This window comes from Vulpes lagopus, chromosome 22 (genome assembly GCF_018345385.1).
Source record: "Vulpes lagopus strain Blue_001 chromosome 22, ASM1834538v1, whole genome shotgun sequence".
In the NCBI taxonomy this organism is placed as follows: Eukaryota; Metazoa; Chordata; class Mammalia; order Carnivora; family Canidae; genus Vulpes; species Vulpes lagopus.
Genome location: NC_054845.1, coordinates 26,091,078 through 26,110,783, shown reverse-complemented (window position 1 = coordinate 26,110,783; position 19,706 = coordinate 26,091,078). Strand labels below are relative to the sequence as shown.

At 63.6% G+C, this 19,706-nt stretch overlaps 1 protein-coding gene across 11 annotated transcripts in view; it reads right to left on the bottom strand.

Moving 5' to 3' along the window:
- Positions 1–1,647: 1,647 nt before the first annotated feature.
- The window catches only part of SPEG (striated muscle enriched protein kinase), a 48,887-nt gene continuing 30,828 nt past the window's right edge, over positions 1,648–19,706 (bottom strand). For 10 of the 11 annotated variants that reach the window (XM_041737672.1, XM_041737673.1, XM_041737676.1 and 7 more), the window contains 20 exons: positions 18,962–19,120; positions 18,670–18,859; positions 17,285–17,508; positions 14,702–14,821; positions 14,379–14,483; positions 13,601–13,807; positions 13,069–13,192; positions 12,774–12,949; positions 10,120–10,232; positions 9,505–9,673; positions 9,152–9,248; positions 8,808–9,008; positions 7,420–7,477; positions 6,866–6,943; positions 6,581–6,759; positions 6,049–6,075; positions 5,270–5,422; positions 5,044–5,086; positions 3,974–4,042; positions 1,648–3,709 (listed from right to left, as the gene is read on the bottom strand). In XM_041737672.1, coding sequence (XP_041593606.1) covers positions 1,661–3,709; positions 3,974–4,042; positions 5,044–5,086; positions 5,270–5,422; positions 6,049–6,075; positions 6,581–6,759; positions 6,866–6,943; positions 7,420–7,477; positions 8,808–9,008; positions 9,152–9,248; positions 9,505–9,673; positions 10,120–10,232; positions 12,774–12,949; positions 13,069–13,192; positions 13,601–13,807; positions 14,379–14,483; positions 14,702–14,821; positions 17,285–17,508; positions 18,670–18,859; positions 18,962–19,120 — 4,541 coding nt within the window. In that variant the 3' untranslated portion in view covers positions 1,648–1,660. Of the gene's footprint in view, positions 3,710–3,973; positions 4,043–5,043; positions 5,087–5,269; positions 5,423–6,048; positions 6,076–6,580; positions 6,760–6,865; positions 6,944–7,419; positions 7,478–8,807; positions 9,009–9,151; positions 9,249–9,504; positions 9,674–10,119; positions 10,233–12,773; positions 12,950–13,068; positions 13,193–13,600; positions 13,808–14,378; positions 14,484–14,701; positions 14,822–17,284; positions 17,509–18,669; positions 18,860–18,961; positions 19,121–19,706 lie in introns of those variants that run through there. The other variant, XM_041737678.1, reaches the window with a different exon arrangement.

Sequence of the window (19,706 nt, the reverse complement as noted above, 5' to 3'; positions counted from 1 at the left end):
CCCCCCCCCCCCCCCCCCCCCCCCCCCCCCCCCCCCCCCCCCCCCCCCCCCCCCCCCCCCCCCCCCCCCCCCCCCCCCCCCCCCCCCCCCCCCCCCCCCCCCCCCCCCCCCCCCCCCCCCCCCCCCCCCCCCCCCCCCCCCCCCCCCCCCCCCCCCCCCCCCCCCCCCCCCCCCCCCCCCCCCCCCCCCCCCCCCCCCCCCCCCCCCCCCCCCCCCCCCCCCCCCCCCCCCCCCCCCCCCCCCCCCCCCCCCCCCCCCCCCCCCCCCCCCCCCCCCCCCCCCCCCCCCCCCCCCCCCCCCCCCCCCCCCCCCCCCCCCCCCCCCCCCCCCCCCCCCCCCCCCCCCCCCCCCCCCCCCCCCCCCCCCCCCCCCCCCCCCCCCCCCCCCCCCCCCCCCCCCCCCCCCCCCCCCCCCCCCCCCCCCCCCCCCCCCCCCCCCCCCCCCCCCCCCCCCCCCCCCCCCCCCCCCCCCCCCCCCCCCCCCCCCCCCCCCCCCCCCCCCCCCCCCCCCCCCCCCCCCCCCCCCCCCCCCCCCCCCCCCCCCCCCCCCCCCCCCCCCCCCCCCCCCCCCCCCCCCCCCCCCCCCCCCCCCCCCCCCCCCCCCCCCCCCCCCCCCCCCCCCCCCCCCCCCCCCCCCCCCCCCCCCCCCCCCCCCCCCCCCCCCCCCCCCCCCCCCCCCCCCCCCCCCCCCCCCCCCCCCCCCCCCCCCCCCCCCCCCCCCCCCCCCCCCCCCCCCCCCCCCCCCCCCCCCCCCCCCCCCCCCCCCCCCCCCCCCCCCCCCCCCCCCCCCCCCCCCCCCCCCCCCCCCCCCCCCCCCCCCCCCCCCCCCCCCCCCCCCCCCCCCCCCCCCCCCCCCCCCCCCCCCCCCCCCCCCCCCCCCCCCCCCCCCCCCCCCCCCCCCCCCCCCCCCCCCCCCCCCCCCCCCCCCCCCCCCCCCCCCCCCCCCCCCCCCCCCCCCCCCCCCCCCCCCCCCCCCCCCCCCCCCCCCCCCCCCCCCCCGACCCCCCCCCCCCCCCCCCCCCCCCCCCCCCCCCCCCCCCCCCCCCCCCCCCGCGCCCACACCTCCCCGCGCTCACACCGCCCGCGCCCACACCTCCCCGCGCCACACCGCCCCGCGCCCACACCTCCCCGCGCCCACACCGCCCCGCGCCCACACCCCCGCGCCCACACCGCCCCGCGCCCACACCGCCCGCGCTCACACCGCCCGCGCCCACACCCCCCGCGCCACACCTCCCCGCGCCCACACCTCCCCGCGCCCACACCGCCCCGCGCCCACACCGCCCCGCGCTCACACCTCCCCGCGCTCACACCTCCCCGCGCCACACCCCCCGCGCCCACACCTCCCCGCCCCACACCCCCGCGCCCACACCTCCCCGCGCTCCACACCGCCCCGCGCCACACCGCCCCGCGCCACACCGCCCCGCGCCCACACCTCCCGCGCTCACACCCCCCACCCACACCTCCCCGCGCCCACACCTCCCCGCGCCCACACCTCCCCGCGCTCACACCTCCCCGCACCACACCGCCCCGCACTCACACCGCCCCGCGCTCACATCTCCCCGCGCCCACACCTCCCCGCTCCCACACCGCCCCGCGCCCACACGGCCCCGCGCTCACACCGCCCCGCGCCCACACCGCCCCGCGCCCACACCGCCCCGCGCTCACATCTCCCCGCGCCCACACCTCCCCGCGCCCACACCGCCCCGCGCCCCGCCCTCACCTGAGGACCCCGACGTGGCGCTGGCCTCGGAGCCCAGGGACTCGGCGGAAGGCGCGCCGGCGCCGGCCTGGGCCGCCAGCTGGTTGTGCGCGAGGCCGAGGCGCCGCAGGCTCTCGCCCTCCGACGTGGCCCGGCGCAGGCGCCCGAGCAGGGGCGTGCTGCGGCCCGACGCGCCCCCCGAGTCCTCGCTGCTGCCGCTGCGCTGCAACCGGCTGGACAGACGCTCCAGCGTGGAGCTGAGCCGCCGGCGCACGGCCAGCACCGGGGAGCCCCGGGCCGAGCTGCCGCCCTCCGAGCTCTCCCCGTCCCCGCCGCGGGGCTCCCAGGCCGGGTGGCGCTGCGCCGGCGGGGTCCGCCGCAGACGCTGCGACAGCGACAGCGACAGGCGGCGGACGAGGCCCGGCTCCCCGAGCGGCCTGAGGTCCTGCACGGAGCGGGAGCGCTCGGGCCGCCGCACCAGCTCCAGGGGCGTGCCCGCCGGGCTGGGCCGGTACATGCCGTCCTCCTCCTGCGCGCCGCGGAACGGGCCCCGCTCCTCCGAGCGCGAGCGGCTCAGCAGCCGCAGCCCCCGCGACAGGGGCGACTCGCGGCTGCGCTTGAACTTGGCCTCGAACACGGCCTCGGACTCCAGGTTCTCGATGCTGCTGCTGAGGCTGCTCCCTGGCCTGCGGGGCACTGTGGGGACCCGAGCTTTCTCGGCTAGCACGGGGTGCGCCCCAGCCGAAGGCACGCGCTTCTCCGAGACCCCGGGGGGTGGGGAGGCCACGCGGGCGAACACGGCCGGGTGGGGCCTGGGTTCGGCTGGAGGTGCCCCGGGGCTCTGCACGGGGCCTCGCGTGTGGCCTGACAGCTGGAGGGACTGCATGATCTGGGCATAGGGTGTGAGGGGGGGCTCTGGGCTTCGTGGTGCCAGGGCAGGCTGTGTAGGCTTGGGGGCTGGGACTGGCTCTAGCCTGGACTCTGGGGCCTTCTCTTGGGCAGGCTGGGGCGCCACGGGCTGCGGGGCATCGCTGGGTGTGCTGGCAGCAGGCTTCAAAGACTTGGGGGCACTGGATTTGGGGGCACTGGGTTTGGAGGCACTGGGCCTCGCTGGGCTGGGTGGCTGGGCCTCACTGAGGGCGGACAGGGAGGGAGACTCCTGCAGCCTGCGGGCCCCAAGCCTGGCCACGGGGATCTCAAGGGGCGCCCCAGCGCGGCGGTGCCGGCCCCGGGGCTCCGCCTCACCCTGCGAGAAGCTGCTGCTCTTCTGCAGGCCCCGTGTCTCAGGTGGGGGCTGGTGGCGAGGTGCTGCCTCGCTGGAGGCAGCCCGTGCCAGCCGGGGATCCCGGGCCCGGCCCCCTAGGCTCTCTAGCAGGGGGCCCCTGAGGCCACTGACCTTACCATCCTCAGGGCCTCCCCGCAATAGCCGCTGGCGCAGGGCCTGCAGCCTCTGGGCGTACTCGCCCTCACCCAGGCCTCCCCGGGTCAGGCGGGTGGCCCCCGGGCTGGGGCTTCGGCGCTGCGGCAGCTCCACAGAGGCCGCCTTATGCAGGCCCCGGCCCGGCTCCCTTGGCCCGGCCCGGGGCAGGGCGCTCTCGGCAGAGCTGCCCCTCCGGAGCTCTCTCCGCTGGGGGCTGGACCCAGCTTGGGGCTCCTGGCCTGGGGAGGGGAGGGCCTGAGGGCTGGGGGCCTCCTGCTCCCGAGAGGGGGCCCTTCCCTGCTCCTGCCAGTCCATGGGGGTGGCTGCCCCAGCCTCTGGGGTCCCCAGGGCCTCATCTTCAGTGGGAATGTCGGTGAGGGACACCCGGGAGCCTGAGAACTCGGGCTGCAGTGGCCGGGGCACAGAAGGCAGCTCCTCCAGCTCTTCCTCTTCTGAGTCAGAGGAGGATGACAGCCCCCCACTGGGGGGTGGTCTTCTGGGTACAGCAACCCACACCCGCTCCGGGGGTGCCCGCAGCAGCTCAGGGATGGGGCGCAGCACCAGGTGGCACTTGTAGCTGATCTGGGAGCGCTGGGGACAGGGTGCTGCAGTCAGACCCAAGAGGGCCCCCTAGGGCCAGACTGGCCCACTCAGGCCCACCTCAGCCCCCCGGGGAGGAGACAGAGGGCAGGCAGAGGGTCGGGGAACAGGAGCAATGCTGGGAGCTGAGAGAATACAAAGTGGATGAAGATACACCGGCAGGAAGTGAGAACACAGGATAGAAACAGACAGGGCCGGAGAGCAGAACTAGAGTAGAAGGTGGGAGGCACGGAGGCAGCGCCTGGGCAAACTCACCTGCCACCGCCGCCGAGACAGGAACAGCTTTAGGTGATCCGTGCTCACCTCTGCGCCCTTTGCCTGCGTCTGCAAACCCAGGAAAGGGGGCCTGAGGGAAAGTCCTCCATCAACCTAGATCCTCAAGGTGTGGCAATGGAGAGACAAAGTCCACAGGAGAGGACACTGGCCTGAGCAGCACCGATTCTGGGATCCTTGGGGCCCCCTTTCTCCTTAGATCTGTCACAACTCCCACAGCCAAGGTGCCTGGGGTTGGACAAAATCCCTGAACATAGGTGGAGAGGCAGAAAACGAGTGGCTCTCGGAGTGGGCTTTGGGGCTTACTCCGGGGCTCAGGGCCCTGTCCTGGTACACTGGCTGCCCTCAGGAGCCTGTGCTTATTAGGCCCCTGGCCTGGGCTCCACTCCCCCAGCCTACCACCTGTCCCCAGGTAGAGCCAGCATCCCAGACATCTGGAGCTTTGGTGGCCCAGACCAACACAGATGCTCCCCCCAGCCACCCACCCACCCAGGCTTTATGATCTGAGAGGCCAGGCTCACACTCCAAAGGACAGATTCCGGGATAACTTCAACCTTCAGTTGACCCAGCACAACACTCAATGGCTGGCTCACTCACTCCTTCTGGGTCATCTGCTGAACTCCACCCCTCTGCCTGGCATTGTTCCCTGCAGTGCTGGAGTCTAGGGAGTTCTGGCCACATGAACCAGGAGGCCAAGCCAGCCAGGCCACCCACCCACCACAGTGCAGGACACACAGGAGTGAGCAGGACCCAAGCTGGTCCTGAGAGGCAGGGGAAAGCCTGATGAGGAACCCCCAGGATGGGGTGGGGGGGCACCCAGAACTGTGCTTTGGAGTCCATAATACCCCAGCTTAAGCCTGTTTCCTTATCAGCAAAATAGAAGTAATGAATAACGTCTCTCCGCAGAGCTATGGTGAGGCTGACGGACCATGCATGTATCAACTGCCTATCGTGACTGCTGCACACAGTAGGCACTCAATCAATGGGGCTGTTAATAACGGTCCCCCTCCTCCCACCCCTGGTACCACACTACCTTGCAAGACTAGACTCACTTTGAACCAAGGATGCTCCAGGGTCTCCTCTGCGGATGGCCTCCTAGAAGGGAATGAGGATTAGGAAGGGATTTATTTATCACTCATGCGGTGAGCCCTCCCATAAACGGGAACACGGGGCCTGCAAAGAGTCGGGAGGATGACTGTCTAGGGGCAGAGGCTGGGGCAGGAGTGGGGGGTGGAGGGGACTCTGTGGGTCGGGGGCTCCCCAGGGCCCTGTACTCACAGCCGGTCCTGCACCAGCACTTTGATGAGGAAGCCTCGGGCCTCCCTGCTCAGGCTCAGAAACGTGGTCTCCTCGAAGGCCACGTTGTAGTTTCGAATGTTCATCAATGTCGTCCGATCATTTTCCCCAACAAACGGGGAGATCCCCGTCAGACTGCAGAGGAAGAGAGGGCTGGCAGTAGGTGGGCAGGGTCCTGGGGCTGAGGCAGAGATGATGAGGGATGCCAGGGGACACGCGGGGCTGGGGACAGAGCCCTGGGGCTACGGGGACAGCAGAGGCCGGGTGCCTCTGAGCAGAGGGTAGGTAGTCTCTTTCAGACTCCTGCCAGTGCTGCCCACCCTCCAGCCACAGCAGGGGAGGCAGCAATACTGCCCTGAGAACCTGGCCCCCAGCTCCCTGCCCTGGGCCCATCCTTCAGAGGACCTCCAGTTGTGGCCTGTCCCTGAGGTGAGGAGCCTGAGCCTGAGCCTCCCACTCTATGCCTGTTCTGAACACCCAGGGCCCCACCGTCCCCTGCCTAGATGGCACTAAGCCCCACACGCAGCCACGCACACAGGCTGCCAGCGAGCCTGCCCCTATGGAAGAGCATGGTGGTAGACAGAGCTTGGACCCGCAGGCTAGGGCATCCACATCCATGCTCATGAGGCCCCTTGTGGTGCATGAAGGAGCAGGGGTGTGGAGACAGGGGGTGCATGGCAGGCCCCAAACTGCAGATGTTAGGGGTGGGCTTTCTAGGAGACCATCGGAAACTGGGGCCCTGAGTGCAGAGGGGTCCTTACCAGAGGAAGGCAACAACGCCCACAGGCCTGTGGGAAAAGGAGAGTAAGAGGTGGGTAAGTGGACGGCGGCCCACCACCCACCAGAGGGGAGTGGTCCTCTGCTCCCCCTCATCCAGGGAAGAGGGACCTCGCTGAGACAGATGGGCACCAGGATGCCTCCTTCAGGGGGACTCTCAACCCAGAGGTCCCCAGGTCCCTGGAGGAGTCAAGGGTCATGGCGGGGCCAGCCCAGCAAGCACAGAGGAGTCTGGGGACCAAGGGGCCGTGCCTGCCTCACGACAATGGAGAGGCCCCACATCTAGGGGAATCACGAGCCAAGACAGGACAGGAGAAGGCCTTGAACGATCAGGTCAGTTCTGATGAGCAGCAGGTAGTAACAGGGGCAAGGGTGCCTGGGAGCTATACCACCAACCTCCTGTCAGAGAAGGGAGCTGGGCTTGGTGAAGCCCCGCTCACCAGGGAGCCAGGCCCCAGCGCAGCACGGAGGGGAGCTACCCTGGTCCACCCCAGCAGCCCAGCGTGCCCACATTACCAGACATCAGTGACCCCAGACACAGGGGTCTGGTTGACAATCTCGGGTGCCACGAACTCAGGTGTGCCGTATCGGCAGTACTGGGGCTCCCCTGGGGTCAGCTCCTGGGCATTCCCAAAGTCACAGATCCTCACCTGCTCTTCACCCTCGGCACCATCCCAAACCATCAGGTTCTCAGGCTGTGGAGCACAAGGGAGGGCATGGGAGCTGAGCCAAGGGGGGAGGATGCAGCACCACCTGTCTCCCACTGGGGCGCCTGCTCCCCTCGCCCCAGCTGCACCTCACCTTGACATCCAAGTGCAGCACGTGGTTCTCGTGCAGGTAGCATATTCCCTCTAGCACTTGCTGCATGTAGGTCCGGATCTGTGGGAATGGAAGGCCCAAAGTCCGTGGGGAAAGGGTGGGGTATCATGTTTGATCATGGCCAGAACTGTGGCAAGAGGCCAGGCCAGGCCTGGCCTGAGAAGTGGCCTTCAGGTGGCTGGTGCAGGTCTGAGATCTAGGGCCTCCAAGTACAGATGCACAGGTGGTGCATAGCTCAATTACGGAGGGAGCCACGTGCATTATAATAAATAGAACCGTGCAGTGCACAACTTAGACCGCGCTACATGGCAGGACAGCAGTGAGACTGCGTAGAGTCTAGGTGGGGCTCCTTCGGAGAGAAATGTCTGAGGAATGTTTATGTGAGGAAACTGGATAGCAACAGAGGTAGGGGCCGCCACCACCCCAGGCCTATTCATGGGCACCGATGGCAGGCCCAGGACCCACCCCTCGGTTCTCAGAGCTCAGGTGGGTAAACAGCAGTGCCCAACCTGACCCCGACCACCCTCTGCCCTCACCTCAGACTCACACACGGTGGGTTTCCTGGCCATTCGCTCCAGCAGCTCTTCTGTGCATCTGTGTCCCGGATCAAGGAGAACAGTGACCAGTGCCAACTTCTGGGCCCTCCCTGGGCAGTGCCCTCTACCCCTAGAACTCAAGTCAGACCCCAGGTCTGCATGGTTCTCCTTCCCCTTAAAGCACATCTAATACCAATTTGCAGGCATGTCTCTACCCTTCCCCCCATCATCAGGTGGGGGGCACAGAGAAGACCCCCCTGCTTGACCTCTCCTTTGCTGTGGGATCTCAGGCAAGTTACCCAATATCTTTGAGCTCAGGCTGACTCAAGTGTAAAACAGGGATGACATCTCTCAACCACCCTGCTAGGTATTTAACAAAATCAAGTTAGACCAGAGTTTTGTTGACCATGGATACAACCTCCTGCCTCCATTTGAGAATGAGCTAGAAGCCTACGACATGTAACAGCTGGGCATTTTGCTGAAGGCCGGGCTCTAACAGTGCAGACTGGGAGGCAGGAATGAAGGATGCGGCCACCCTGCTAACGGGAAGGACAAGCTGACCACCCAGCATCCTTAGCACGGTGTGCCTCTGTTTAACCAGAGCTCTCACGAAAGGATAAAAATCCATTCTTTACGAAAACAGCCTCCCAGATACAGCTAGTGCTTATGCTCATCTGAAACAGGGTCGCTCTGAACGCCCGGATATACTGTACTGCACGTCGTGCGCACACCTTTTGTTAGCTGGGTAACCTGTAACTCTGGATGAGTTACTTAACCTCTCTATACCTCAGTTTTATCATTTGTAAAATGGGGATATAATAAAAGGGGTGCCTGTGGGAGCTCAGTAGGTTGAGCGTCCGACTCTTGGTTTCAGCTCAGGTCCTGATCTCAGGGTTGTGGGATCCAGCCCTGCCTTGGGCTCTGCCCACAGCACAGAATCTGCTGGGGAGCGGGGGAGGGTCTCTCCCTCTCCCTCTGTCCCTCCCACCCTCATCTCTCTAAAATAAATAAATCCTTTTTTAAAAAAATGGAGATAAAAACAATTCCATGAGATAGGTATACAGGAGGATGAAATAGGTTAATAGTCCTCGAATTCCTAGAGCGCTGCCGGGAACACATTAAATGCTATGTAAGTTTAAGCTGAAAAAAAAAGAAAAAAAGAAAAAGGTGGTCGGAGGAGGGGTGCTAAAAATGGTTGGTTTCCGCCAAAGTCTCCAGCCTCTACTCCCAAGATGCCTTCAGAACTCCCAATCTATCGATGGTCAATGGGAACACCTCACAGATGGTGATCAGTGCCTCCTGACTGTCAATGGGACCACTTCTTAAAGCGGAAAACCTGTTGCTAATTGGCTACGTGTCCCCTACCCACTCAGCCTATCCCAGGATACAGCTCGGTGACAATGACCAGTCCCCGACGCCTCTCAAAGGCCTCGTGGAAGTAGAGGACGCAGTCGTGCTGAAGCCGGGCCAGCAGCCGGGCTTCCCGCCACGCTGATGCCTTTGGCTTGGCCTGGCTGGGGATGAACTTGGCCGCAAACTCTAGGCCAGAACTTCGTTCCACCACGCGCCGCAGGTAGGAGAAGGCACCCCTGGAGGACAACACAGGGAGGTGAGGGGCTGGGTCATTGCTGGAGCCCTGGCACACGGCCTTCTCCGAGCCTCAGGCCCAGGCCCCCCGGGCTCCCGGGCCCCATTGCCCCTCCTAGCCCCATAGCCCCTCCTAACCCCACACCTGCCGATCTCCTGATGGATGTCATAGAAGTCACTGAGTCTCTTTCCTCGCTGTCCCTCGGCCTCCCCGGACCCCTCGACCTCCATGGCTGTCTGGGCTGGAGAAGAGATGCCGAGTGTTAGGTGGGGGAGGAGGGCAGGGGAAGAAAGAGGGCAGAGACTGGGTGAGGCAGGCAGATGGGTGGAGACAAAAGAAGAGGAGGAATGGTGGGGGCTCGAGGTGGGGTGCCAGGGCTGGGAGACAGTGGTGGGTCAGGAGTGAGGGGTCTGGTGTGCGGCTCCTGGCCCGGAGATCATGACACCTTCCTGGAAGTAAGTGCTTTGTTTCCCCTTCTCCCTTTGCATTGAGCGCACCTGACCGCACAGCCAGCTCGGCTTTGCAGGAGACTTCCCCAGCCAGGTTCCGAGCGGTGCAGGTGTAGACACCTCCATCCTGGGTCCCCGTGCTGAGCACCACCAGGGAGCACTCGTTCTCTTCATACACGAAGCTCACATGGCTACTCTCCACCAGCAGCACCTCGTCCTGCAGAGGGGGCCGTCACCTCCAGCTGGGGCCTGGCCTTGCCTCTACCTGGGACCCACCTTTATCTCTAAGAGCCCATCTCATCCCTACCTTGGGGCCAGGAGCCCTTCCACCCAAGGGCCCCGCTCCCCAGCCCCAGGAGCCTTGCTGCCTTCAGCACCCCAAATCAGCTCCACTTTTATCTCCCATTAAGAGCCCTGCAGCCCCTCCATTAGTGCCCTGGTTCCTGAAACAGCCCCCCCCCTCCCGGGCATCACACAGATCCCCGGGTCCTGCTTTCTTCTCCTAGCCACACCTCTGCCAACACCGTTGTCCTACTCTGTCCAGGCTCCCCTCCTCCTAAGGTGGCCAACACCCCTCCAGTGCAGAAATCCCTGCTTCCTTCCCCGCAGGCTCCCAGCCAGCCCCCTGCTAACACCCTCCTGAGGCCTCGGGCACCCCCTGACCTTGTACCACATGATGTCCGGCAGTGGTTTCCCCTCCACCACCACAGCGAAGCGAGCGGTTTCCCCAGCCCCCACCTCTATGTCCTCCATGATGGACTCAAACCGAGGGGCCTCTGAAACACAACGGGGGGGGGGGGGGGTGCAGGACAGGGTGACAACACTGAGGTCACAAGTCCTGCCTCCTCAGTCCTGCTCCCAACCCTCCCTCAGCGACTGGTTGAGACATAACACCAGACACCCCCACGCCACCCCCGCGCCTCCCAGAGCCCCAGCACCCCACCCACTGTGGCTCTCAGACTGAGGGGGGGGGCCCCCAGGGAACACCAGACTTCCAAGCCTGGACCAAGCGCTCTCCCCTGTGTCCACACACGGTGTTCTCCAAATCTCAGAAAACCTAAGCCACAAGGTGCAGCCTTGCTGTGTTGGTTCGTCAGTATTCATTTGCCTGCTTTGAAACTAGGAGATTTTCACACACAAAAGAAATCTGGATTTCCTGCCTCTCTGGAAAAATTGGGATTGGCCACCCTGAGCTTCTTTCCTCGCTGCATTAATGGGCTGGCGCAGAATGGCCCGATGCTGCCCCCTGTGGGTGAGCGCCCTCCCGCACGGCCCTACCTCTGGCCCTAGGGTCCTGGGCCCCGCACGCAGCTCAGGCTGGGACCCTGAATTAAATTCACCAATGGCATTGCCTCTATCTTGATGTTTTCTCTCTGAATCTTATTTAAATGTTGAAGGAGCCTTTTACCATCTGGGAGATGGTCCGACGAACAATCAGGTGCTGAGTCTCAGCTTAGGCTCTCCCGCACGTGACTGTGATTTCATTCCCTGAGCGTATCATGCGCTCATGTTATTTCCCCGCAAACGTGGCTTCTAATTCTCAGGATGGAATTAAATACATATTCCAACGTGCTTTGTGGAGGAATCTGTGACTTCCTGCTGTCCTGCCTCCTAAGCATTATTTGAGGATCTCAGCTTTAAGAAGAGTGGGAGGGAGCAGGCCTGGTGGGGAAGAGCGGGGAGCACTGGGCAGGGATCACCACCCATCGCTGGTGCCTAACCTGATTTTATATAGATAAAAGGGAGTGAAAAAGACACTACCTCCTTCAGGTAGTGATCTTCAGGCAGATATGAGGGAACGAGGCCATTACCCCTGCCCTGCCTGGGGGCTGGGGGTGGGGGTGGGGGTGTGTGAGCACAGTGGGTAGGGCGTGTAGATCCAAGCCCCAGTCCTGTTCTAGTCCCGGCCTCCTGGTGGGCTGGGACACAGTCACTGACCCAGCCAGGCTGGGCTACAGGACTCTCAGGGGCTGGAGCCTCCCCAAACCCTAGGGTTCTTCCTGTATCTGGGAAGAACAATGAGTCTTGCAGATGGTAGGTAAGCTCAGAGGAGCAAAGTAAAGGGTTGAGAAGGAAGTACCGGGGGTGTGGCTGGGGTGGGGGGGGTGGGGGGAAGCTGGGCAGGGGAGGAGACATATAAAAGGGAGATGGGGAACCCCACGGGACATCGGGGCCAGCAGGGCTCCCCCATCTTCCTCACACACCCTGCGGCCACTTGCTTCCACTTTAAAGATCCCTTCCCGCCCCTCTAGGAATCTGGTTTCTAGTCTAGAGGTGGTGAGAGGCTGGTCTCTGAAGGTTTCAAGGGAACTTGAACGATTTTTTAAAAAGCACCAGCAGACGTACATTCATCTACCGTACGAGTGCCTGCGCTAAGATGTCACTTCCTTTGCATTTGGTCGGAATCGTATCTACTCAGCAGGTAACACTGTTTAGCTCACGCTGATCTGAAGTTCTGAGTGGCAGTTACATATGTCTAGAGTTAATTAACAAACCGGAAAACAAGACAATTACTATTTAATGCGTGCCCCCGGTTGAGAGACTACATCTCTAAAGGAGAAATTATACGAAGGGGCCTCACGGCAAAGGTCGGGAGGAGGTTCTGTCAAATAGGCTGGTGCCAAAGGGCAGCCAGGGTCCCCGGAGCTGGGAGTCTGCGGATCAGCTGCGCTCGCCTGGGCTTTTAGTCTTTTTTTTTTTTTTTTTAAGATTTATTTATTTATTTATGATAGACAGAGAGAGAGAGAGAGGCAGAGACACAGGAGGAGGGAGAAGCAGGCTCCATGCAGGGAGCCTGACGCAGGACTTGATCCCGGGACTCCAGGATCGCGCTCTGGGCCAAAGGCAGGCGCTAAACCGCTGAGCCACCTAGGGATCCCAGGCTTTTAGTCTTTTTGAAATTAACTTGGTCTCCCTATGTTTGTCATACTTGGGGTCCTACGTACATCCTGTCGTGTTTAACACAGGAGCGAACAGCACACAGGCCTGAATCCCAGTTCCTGTGCTTACCAGGTTGTGGGCCCCTGTGCCTGTGCCTTAGCATACTCTCTGAGTCTCAGTTTCCCCATCTGTCAGATGAGGAGAATAACCAACCCCATCTCTCTGAGTTAATGTAACGTTCCACGAGGTGACACGTGGAAGGTACTCCGCGCTGAGCCTGGCACATACTAGGTGTGCTCAATAAATATCTTATTAGCACTATCACCGTTCCTTCCACTAGTGCTGGTATTATTATAGCCATTCGATGGACGGGCCTGACAGAGGGGTGTGTACACCTGGGGGCGTGAGGAGAGGGGAGGAGGCCTGCTGTCACCCACCTGCCAGCTCCAGTGTGACTGAACAGGCCTGTGTGCCATGGCGGTTGCGGGCTGTACAGGTAAGGGGCCCCACGTCTCGGCGGCTCACCCGGCAGATCCGAAGACAGTACTGGTCGTCATCTGGCTGGCTCAGCTCATACACACCTGCCCGCGCCTCTAGGAGGGCCCCTCGGCAGCTAAGAGACACACGACAGAGAGGTTACCCAAGATCCAGCCCCAGAGGGGTCAGGCCAGGATGGCCAGAGCTGGATTGCCACATGGGGGACAGTGAGGCATACACAGGGCCGGGCCCCACCTCCTCCAGACGACCTGGGCCTCCACGTGGTTGAAGGTCACCGTGACACTGGTGGGCTGTCCCTCTACCACATACACGACGTCTGGCTTGTCCAATACAGTGGGCGCCTCATCCAGGGGCGGGCCTGACCAGAGGAGAGCACAGGCTGACGCGGGGCTTGACACCAGGTCCTTAGCACCTACCCTCTAGACCTTTAACCCTCCCAACTGCCACAGGAGCTCCATTTTTTACAGATGAGGAAGCTGAGGTTCAGAAAGGTTCAGCTATTTGTCTAGGACACACAGCCAAGAAGTGGCGAAGCTGGAACTGTGTACCCCCCTACCCCCCACAGCTTGTCTGCCTCCAGAGCCTCAGCCTTGCCCACTGTGCATGATGCTTTCAGGAGAAAGAAGGGCTCGAACTGGATGAGGTTGCCCCCAGCCATCCTGTTTCCACCACAGCCCGCATGTCCAGACCAGCCCCTGAGCCTCCACCATGAAGACCCAGTTTTCCAGCCCAGCAGCCTCCACCCCACAGGGGGGCCCAGACTCACCGTGCTCCAGAAGCTGTGCAGGCTCGGAGGGGGGCGAGGGCTTGCTGCTGCTCTTGATGGTTGTGCTGAGGACCCGGAAGATGTGCTGGACCCCCTTACGCAGCCCTGTGGCTGCCCACCCGGGCTCCCGCAGGCCCGTGGCCAGCGCTGTCCACTGGTCCGAGCCCAGGACCTGGTGCTGCACGGTGTAGGTCAGGGCGTCTGGGTCTGGTGGGGAAGCAGCTGCTGGAGGTGGGCATTGCTGGGACACCCGCTGCCCCCCATCCAGCCAGATCAGGACCTAGAAACTCATCGTTAGTCTGCTCTGAGGACCCACCTCAATAGCTCCTCTTGCTTCTGCCTGCTGCCTGTCTATTCTTTCCAACCACTTGGCCTGGCCAGCCAGGCTCAGAGCCAATAGGATGCCAGGCATGGGGGCCAGCTATAGACATGGAGGGAGCGTAACTCATATCCCAATCACTTGCTACTACCTGAGGTGGGGAAACTGAGGCACAGAGCAGGGAGAAGGGGAAGACGTTCCCAGGATCATGACCCAAGCACCCAGGCCCTCTGAGAAGAGGAGTGTGGTGACCCCTTTGTGGAGTCTCTTGATGCAGAGCCGGGGCTTTATCCACCTTGGAGAGGAGACATCCATAGCCACGTTCCCAGTGCTGCCTCCACTCCTCCCCTCCCGGTATGCTCCTCTGGGCCTTGCCCCCCAGCCTGGCTCCCCTGGTGCCCCTGCCTCAGCCTACCCCCGTTTCATAACCTCCCCACAGCCCTGTGTGGCCTGACCCACCAATGGCCATGTCCAGACTCCTGGGGGGGTTCCATGAGAGCATGATCATCTTCCCAGTCACGGCCACCACCTGCGGGGCGCCATCTGGGGGGCCTGGGACGACATCTGAAAAACACAGGTTGGAGGTCTGCTGCATCTTTTAGGGCCCAATGGCTCTGCAGGATGACCAAGCCTCAGGACAGCGGGCCAGGGGCGAGACCAGATGGCTCCCCAGGGTATAAGGGGAAGGGGGCTGGTGTGGAGGCCCCTCCCTCACCCAGGCCCCTGCATAGGGCCAGAGGCTGGGCTATGGATGCAGCTGACCAGGAGGGGGCCTGCCTCACCTGTGACATAGAGGTGGGCATAGCATGCAGCTTTGCCCAGCTTGTTGGCGATGACACTCTTGTAGACGCCAGCGTGCTGAGGTCCCACAGCGGGGAACACCAAGCGATGGACATCCCTGTCTGGGGGGTGGGGGGAGACAATGACAATGGGCCTGAGCAAGGAGGATACTTTGAGGGCTGGGCCCATGCCACCACCGGCCTGGCCCTTTACCCCAAGCTCCTGTGGGGAGCAGCCAAGGGGGCGAGAGTGGGGCAGATGGCGAGAAGCACGTCTACCCTGCAGCAAACCCGAAGTCCAGGCTGTCAAGCCTCTGCCTACAGGCCTGTCCTTCCAGCGATTTCTCCTTGCTCCCCCAGCCTGATTCCTCCTCTGTGGGGTTCCTTTCCTGTTGGCTGCCCCTCATTTCCGCACCTCTGGGGGTCACGACTTTGATCCTAAGGCCCCTCCCTCAGTCCCCTTTCCATCCCCAAGGCCACTGCTGGTCCCCACTGCAACACAGCGCCTGCAAGAGCCCTCCACCGGTACAGTCCACGCTCCACCAATGGCGCTGCATGTTACCTCTTGACCTGGAAACCTGAAAGGCACCTGCTGCATGCGGGCTAGCATCCAAAGCCCTTGGCCCTCAGCCCATCAGCATGTCTCCTGCTATTCCTCCCACCCCGACAAGCCATCAGGTCCCTGAAAGGCCACAGGAGTTCCATTTCTAGGTTTTTGCTCACAAAATTCCTTCCTTCAAGAATTGTCCTCTCTTACCTAAGGCCTTCTTCAAGACACAGTTCATATGAGTGCCAGCCTAGGAAGCCTCCTCTGTACCCCCACCTCCCCACCCAGCTCCCTCCCCAGGCCCTCCAGCACCAGGCCCACATGGCCTGGGGTGAGCCACCTTCTTAACTTGCATGTGCCATGGCTCCTTAAAGACGGGGCTGATTTGTCCCGTCAGGCCCAGACCCTGATGCCTTACACGTAGGGAGTGCCGAGGATGTGATATTATAAATTATAATAAGAGTTGACTGTTGGTGCCCAGTTGACGCCAGCTACTTGGCATGCAGTTTTTTTTCCATAATCCTTTCAACAACCCTGCAAAACTATCCTCATTTTACCAATGAGATCAGAGACATTAATGGACTTGTCCAAGGTGACACAGCTAATAAATGATGGAGCCACGGCTTGAACTTGCTTCCCTCTGATTCTCAACTTCTTTCTCTACACTGTGATCCCTGCATGATGATAAGGAGGCCATCTCAGGCGGGACGTGGAGGGGAAGAGGCCAGCCTGTCTTCCTGCATGTCAGGGCCATCCCCAAACACTCCTCCCTTCTCTGAGTGGTTATCTCCACATGGAACACTCACGCATTCATTTATCTCTGCTGACACTATTTATAAAGGAAGACAGACCAGAGGCTGCCACCGACCCCAGATACAGACAGAAGCAGGGACGCCAGCTCAGATCCCGAGACAGACACCCACCGGGCCTCAAGCAGAGTGAGAGACAAGAAGTCCGTGGGCTGAGCAGACAGCCTGAGGAGGAGGAGGAGGAGGAGGAGGAGGAGGAGGAGGAGGCGAGGGGAAGGGTCAGAGCCACAGCACTGGAGAATGGGGTGGGAGCTAGGGCACGGGGTGGGGGGGGGTGGGGGGGGTGGGAGGCATCCTGGTTAGGAGCTAGACTCGAGTCAGATGGTCTGTTCCTGCCTTTGGGGAAGCCCATGTCCCTCTCTCTGTAAGTCTTGGTTCCCATTTGCGAACAGGGGTTAGAGTACCTGCCTTGCAGGCCTGTAGGCCTCTGATGAGGAAGCTGAGCTCCTGGGCAGCAGGTCTTTGGCGCTCAGGGCCTGGCACTTACCAAGTGCTGCAGCTGTAAGAGGAACCCATCACGGGGCGGGGGTGGGGGGTGTCACAGCGGGGGCTGTCTGATGGGGTCAGATAAAGCTGCTCACACAGGATTCCTTCCAGGTTGGAGCTGACACGCTCCAAGAGAAACAGCCCGGGCGGGAAGGATAGGGTCCCAAATACATTCCTCTGTATTTCTCCCCGGCTCCTTTTCTTTCTTTGCCATTGTTAACAACCCTGGCCAAGCATCCTTTCAGGGCCAGACGCTGCCCATGCCGGCCTTTCCCTGAAATTTCTTCAGGAAGGCGTGAGCAACACTGCTTTACGAACAAGCAACAACAAGAGAAGTAATAACAAGATTTAACATTTGCTCACCACTTGCTATTTGCCAGGTCTACTTGAGTGCTTCGTACGTATTAACCGATTTAATTCTTATAATGAGCCTGTTACAAACGGAGAAACTGAGGCACAGAGGGGTTCTGTAACCTTGCCCACAGTCCAGCTGCTGGTCAGTAGCAAGTTGTACTGTCTGCCTGCCTGCCCAGTACATGCTAGGGGGGCCACCCAGGCCCGGAGTGGTGACTCTGCAGGTGGTGCCGAGCAGCTCAAGGAAGGAGGCCCTGACCTCCCAGCCCCCTCTGTGCACCCCTCCTGCAGGCACCCCATCCCTGAGCAGGCTAGGGAAGGAAGGTTCAGGGCAGGGAGAGGGTGAAGGCACTGCAAGCTAAGTGGGTGCTGAAGGGGCTGGACACATACACTGTGTCATGCGCCGGTCGTCACTGCTCTGGATGCGGTGGCCATTGTGGAACCAGCTGATGGTGGGATAGGGCAGGCCGGTCACCTGGCACTCTAGCATGGCCTCCTTGGCCAGGCCCACCTCCAGGTCCTGCAGGGGCCGCAGGAAGTCGGGAATGGACAGCCGCTCCAGCTCACCTTGCTCCGGCTCCTCGGGGATGGATGGCATCTTCTCTAGCTTCGAGCTGTAAGAGCGACATGGCTGCCCAGAGGCCTCAAGCGGCACCTCCCACCATGGGGCCAGGGCACCTCAGAGGCAGCCCCGCCAGCCCTGCCACCCCTGCTGCCCCATCAGACGACAGGCCCTCCAGCTCTCCAGCCCCACCAGCCCCTCCAGCCCCACCAGCCCTCCAGCCCCACCAGCCCTCCAGCCCCACCAGCCCCTCCAGCCCCACCAGCCCCACCAGCCCCACCAGCCCTCCTGCCCCACCAGCCCCACCAGCCCTCCAGCGCCACCAGCCCCTCCAGCCCTCCAGCCCTCCAACCCCACCAGCCAGCCCTCCAGCCCCACCAGCCCTCGAGCCTCTCTAGCCCCACCAGCCCCTCCAACCCCACCAGCCTCTCTAGTCCCTCCAGCCCCACCAGCCCCTCCAGGCCTCCATCCCTCCAGCCCCACCAGCCCTTGCAGCCCCACTAGCCCTCCAGTCCCTCCAGCCCCACCAGCCCTCCAGCCCTCCAGCCCTCCAGTCCCTCCAGCCCCACCAGGCCTCAGGCCCCACCAGCCCCTCCAGCCCTACCAGCCTCTCTAGTCCCTCCAGCCCCACCAGCCCCTCTAGGCCTCCATCCCTCCAGCCCCACTAGGCCTCCAGCCCCACCAGCCCACCAGCCCTCCAGCCCTCCAGCCCCACCAGCCTCTCCAGCCCCACCAGCCCACCAGCCCCACCAGCCCCTCCAGTTCCACCAGCCCTCCAGCCCCACCAGCCCCACAAGCCCCACCAGCCCTCCAGCCCCACCAGCCCTCTAGCCCCTCCAGCCCCTCCAGGCCTCAGGCCCAACCAGCCCCTTCAGCCCCACCAGCCTCTGTAGTCCCTCCAGCCCCACCAGCCCATCTAGCCCCACCAGCCAGCCCTCCAGCCCCACCAGCCCTCGAGCCTCTCCAGCCTCACCAGCCCCACCAGCCTCTCTAGTCCCTCCAGTCCTCCAGCCCCACAAGCCCCACCAGCCCTCCAGCCCCACCGGCCCTCTAGCCCCTCCAGCCCCTCCAGGCCTCAGGCCCCACCAGCCCCTTCAGCCCCACCAGCCTCTCTAGTCCCTCCAGCCCTCCAGCCCCACCAGCCCCTCCAGGCCTCCAGCCCTCCAGCCCCACCAGCTCCTGGAGCCCCACCAGCCCTCCAGCCCCACCACACCTGGGGCCAGTGGCAGCTGTCCGAGGCTCTTCCACATACAGCTGGGCTGAGCACTGGGCCTGGCCGTGGGTGTTGGTGGCGCTGACTGCATACAGCCCCTCATCCTCACTGCCCACATGAGCGATGTGCAGAGAGTGCAGACCTCCGTCCTGCCGGAGCCGCAAGTTATCACTCTCCTCCACCTGGCGGCCTGAGGGGAGGAAGCAGCAGGAATATGGAGCAGGCTCAAGCGAGGGAGACTGCCCTTTGGGCCTTCGGGGTCCCCCAACACCTGTAGGGTGGACAGCCATACCAAAATGTGTCCAGGTAACAGCCGGGGGTGGGGTGCCACTGATCTTGCAGTCGAAGCGAGCTGCCCGGCCTTCTAGCACCTCGATGTCCTCCAGCAGCCGAGTGAACAGGGGGGCCAGCGAGGGCCGGACGGTCAGCCGGGCACTGCAGGTCAGCTCATCTAGCAGGGAGGGGTGAGCACTGGGGTGGGGAAGGCCACAGAGTCCCAGGCAGGCCCACCCAGAGGGCCCCCCCACACACACACTGGGCAAGAAAGGGGAACAGGGCCGAGAGCTGGAAATGGAACAGAGCCCAGCGAGGTCCCCAGATGCTGGAGTGAGGCCATGGCCATGACCCAGAGACCTGGCCTTCTCAGGAGGGTGGGGGCTGGCAAGGGTGGGCGGCCGCCACAATGGGAGCCCCTCGTCATCGCCTCCGCTTGCTCAGGATGAAGCTCGGCTCAGCTCTAGGCGAGGGGCCTGGAAGCCAAACCCAGTTCCTCCTCCACACCTTCCCCCTGCCCTTAGAACTTGCCTCTGGGCCCAGTGGTGCCCACACTTCCCTCCCACCCACCCCAGACCCAGAGCAATGCTCCTTTGCCCTAAAACACCACCCCACAAAAAAATCTGGGGGACATAACAGCCCCTTCCTTACACTGACCCGATCCCCTCCTGCTCACAAAGGCTTCCAGTGTCACCTTAGGCGCTTGTCACCACAAGCTGGTGAGGCATTCCCTCTGCTCTCCAAAGGAGGACGAGGACCAGGTC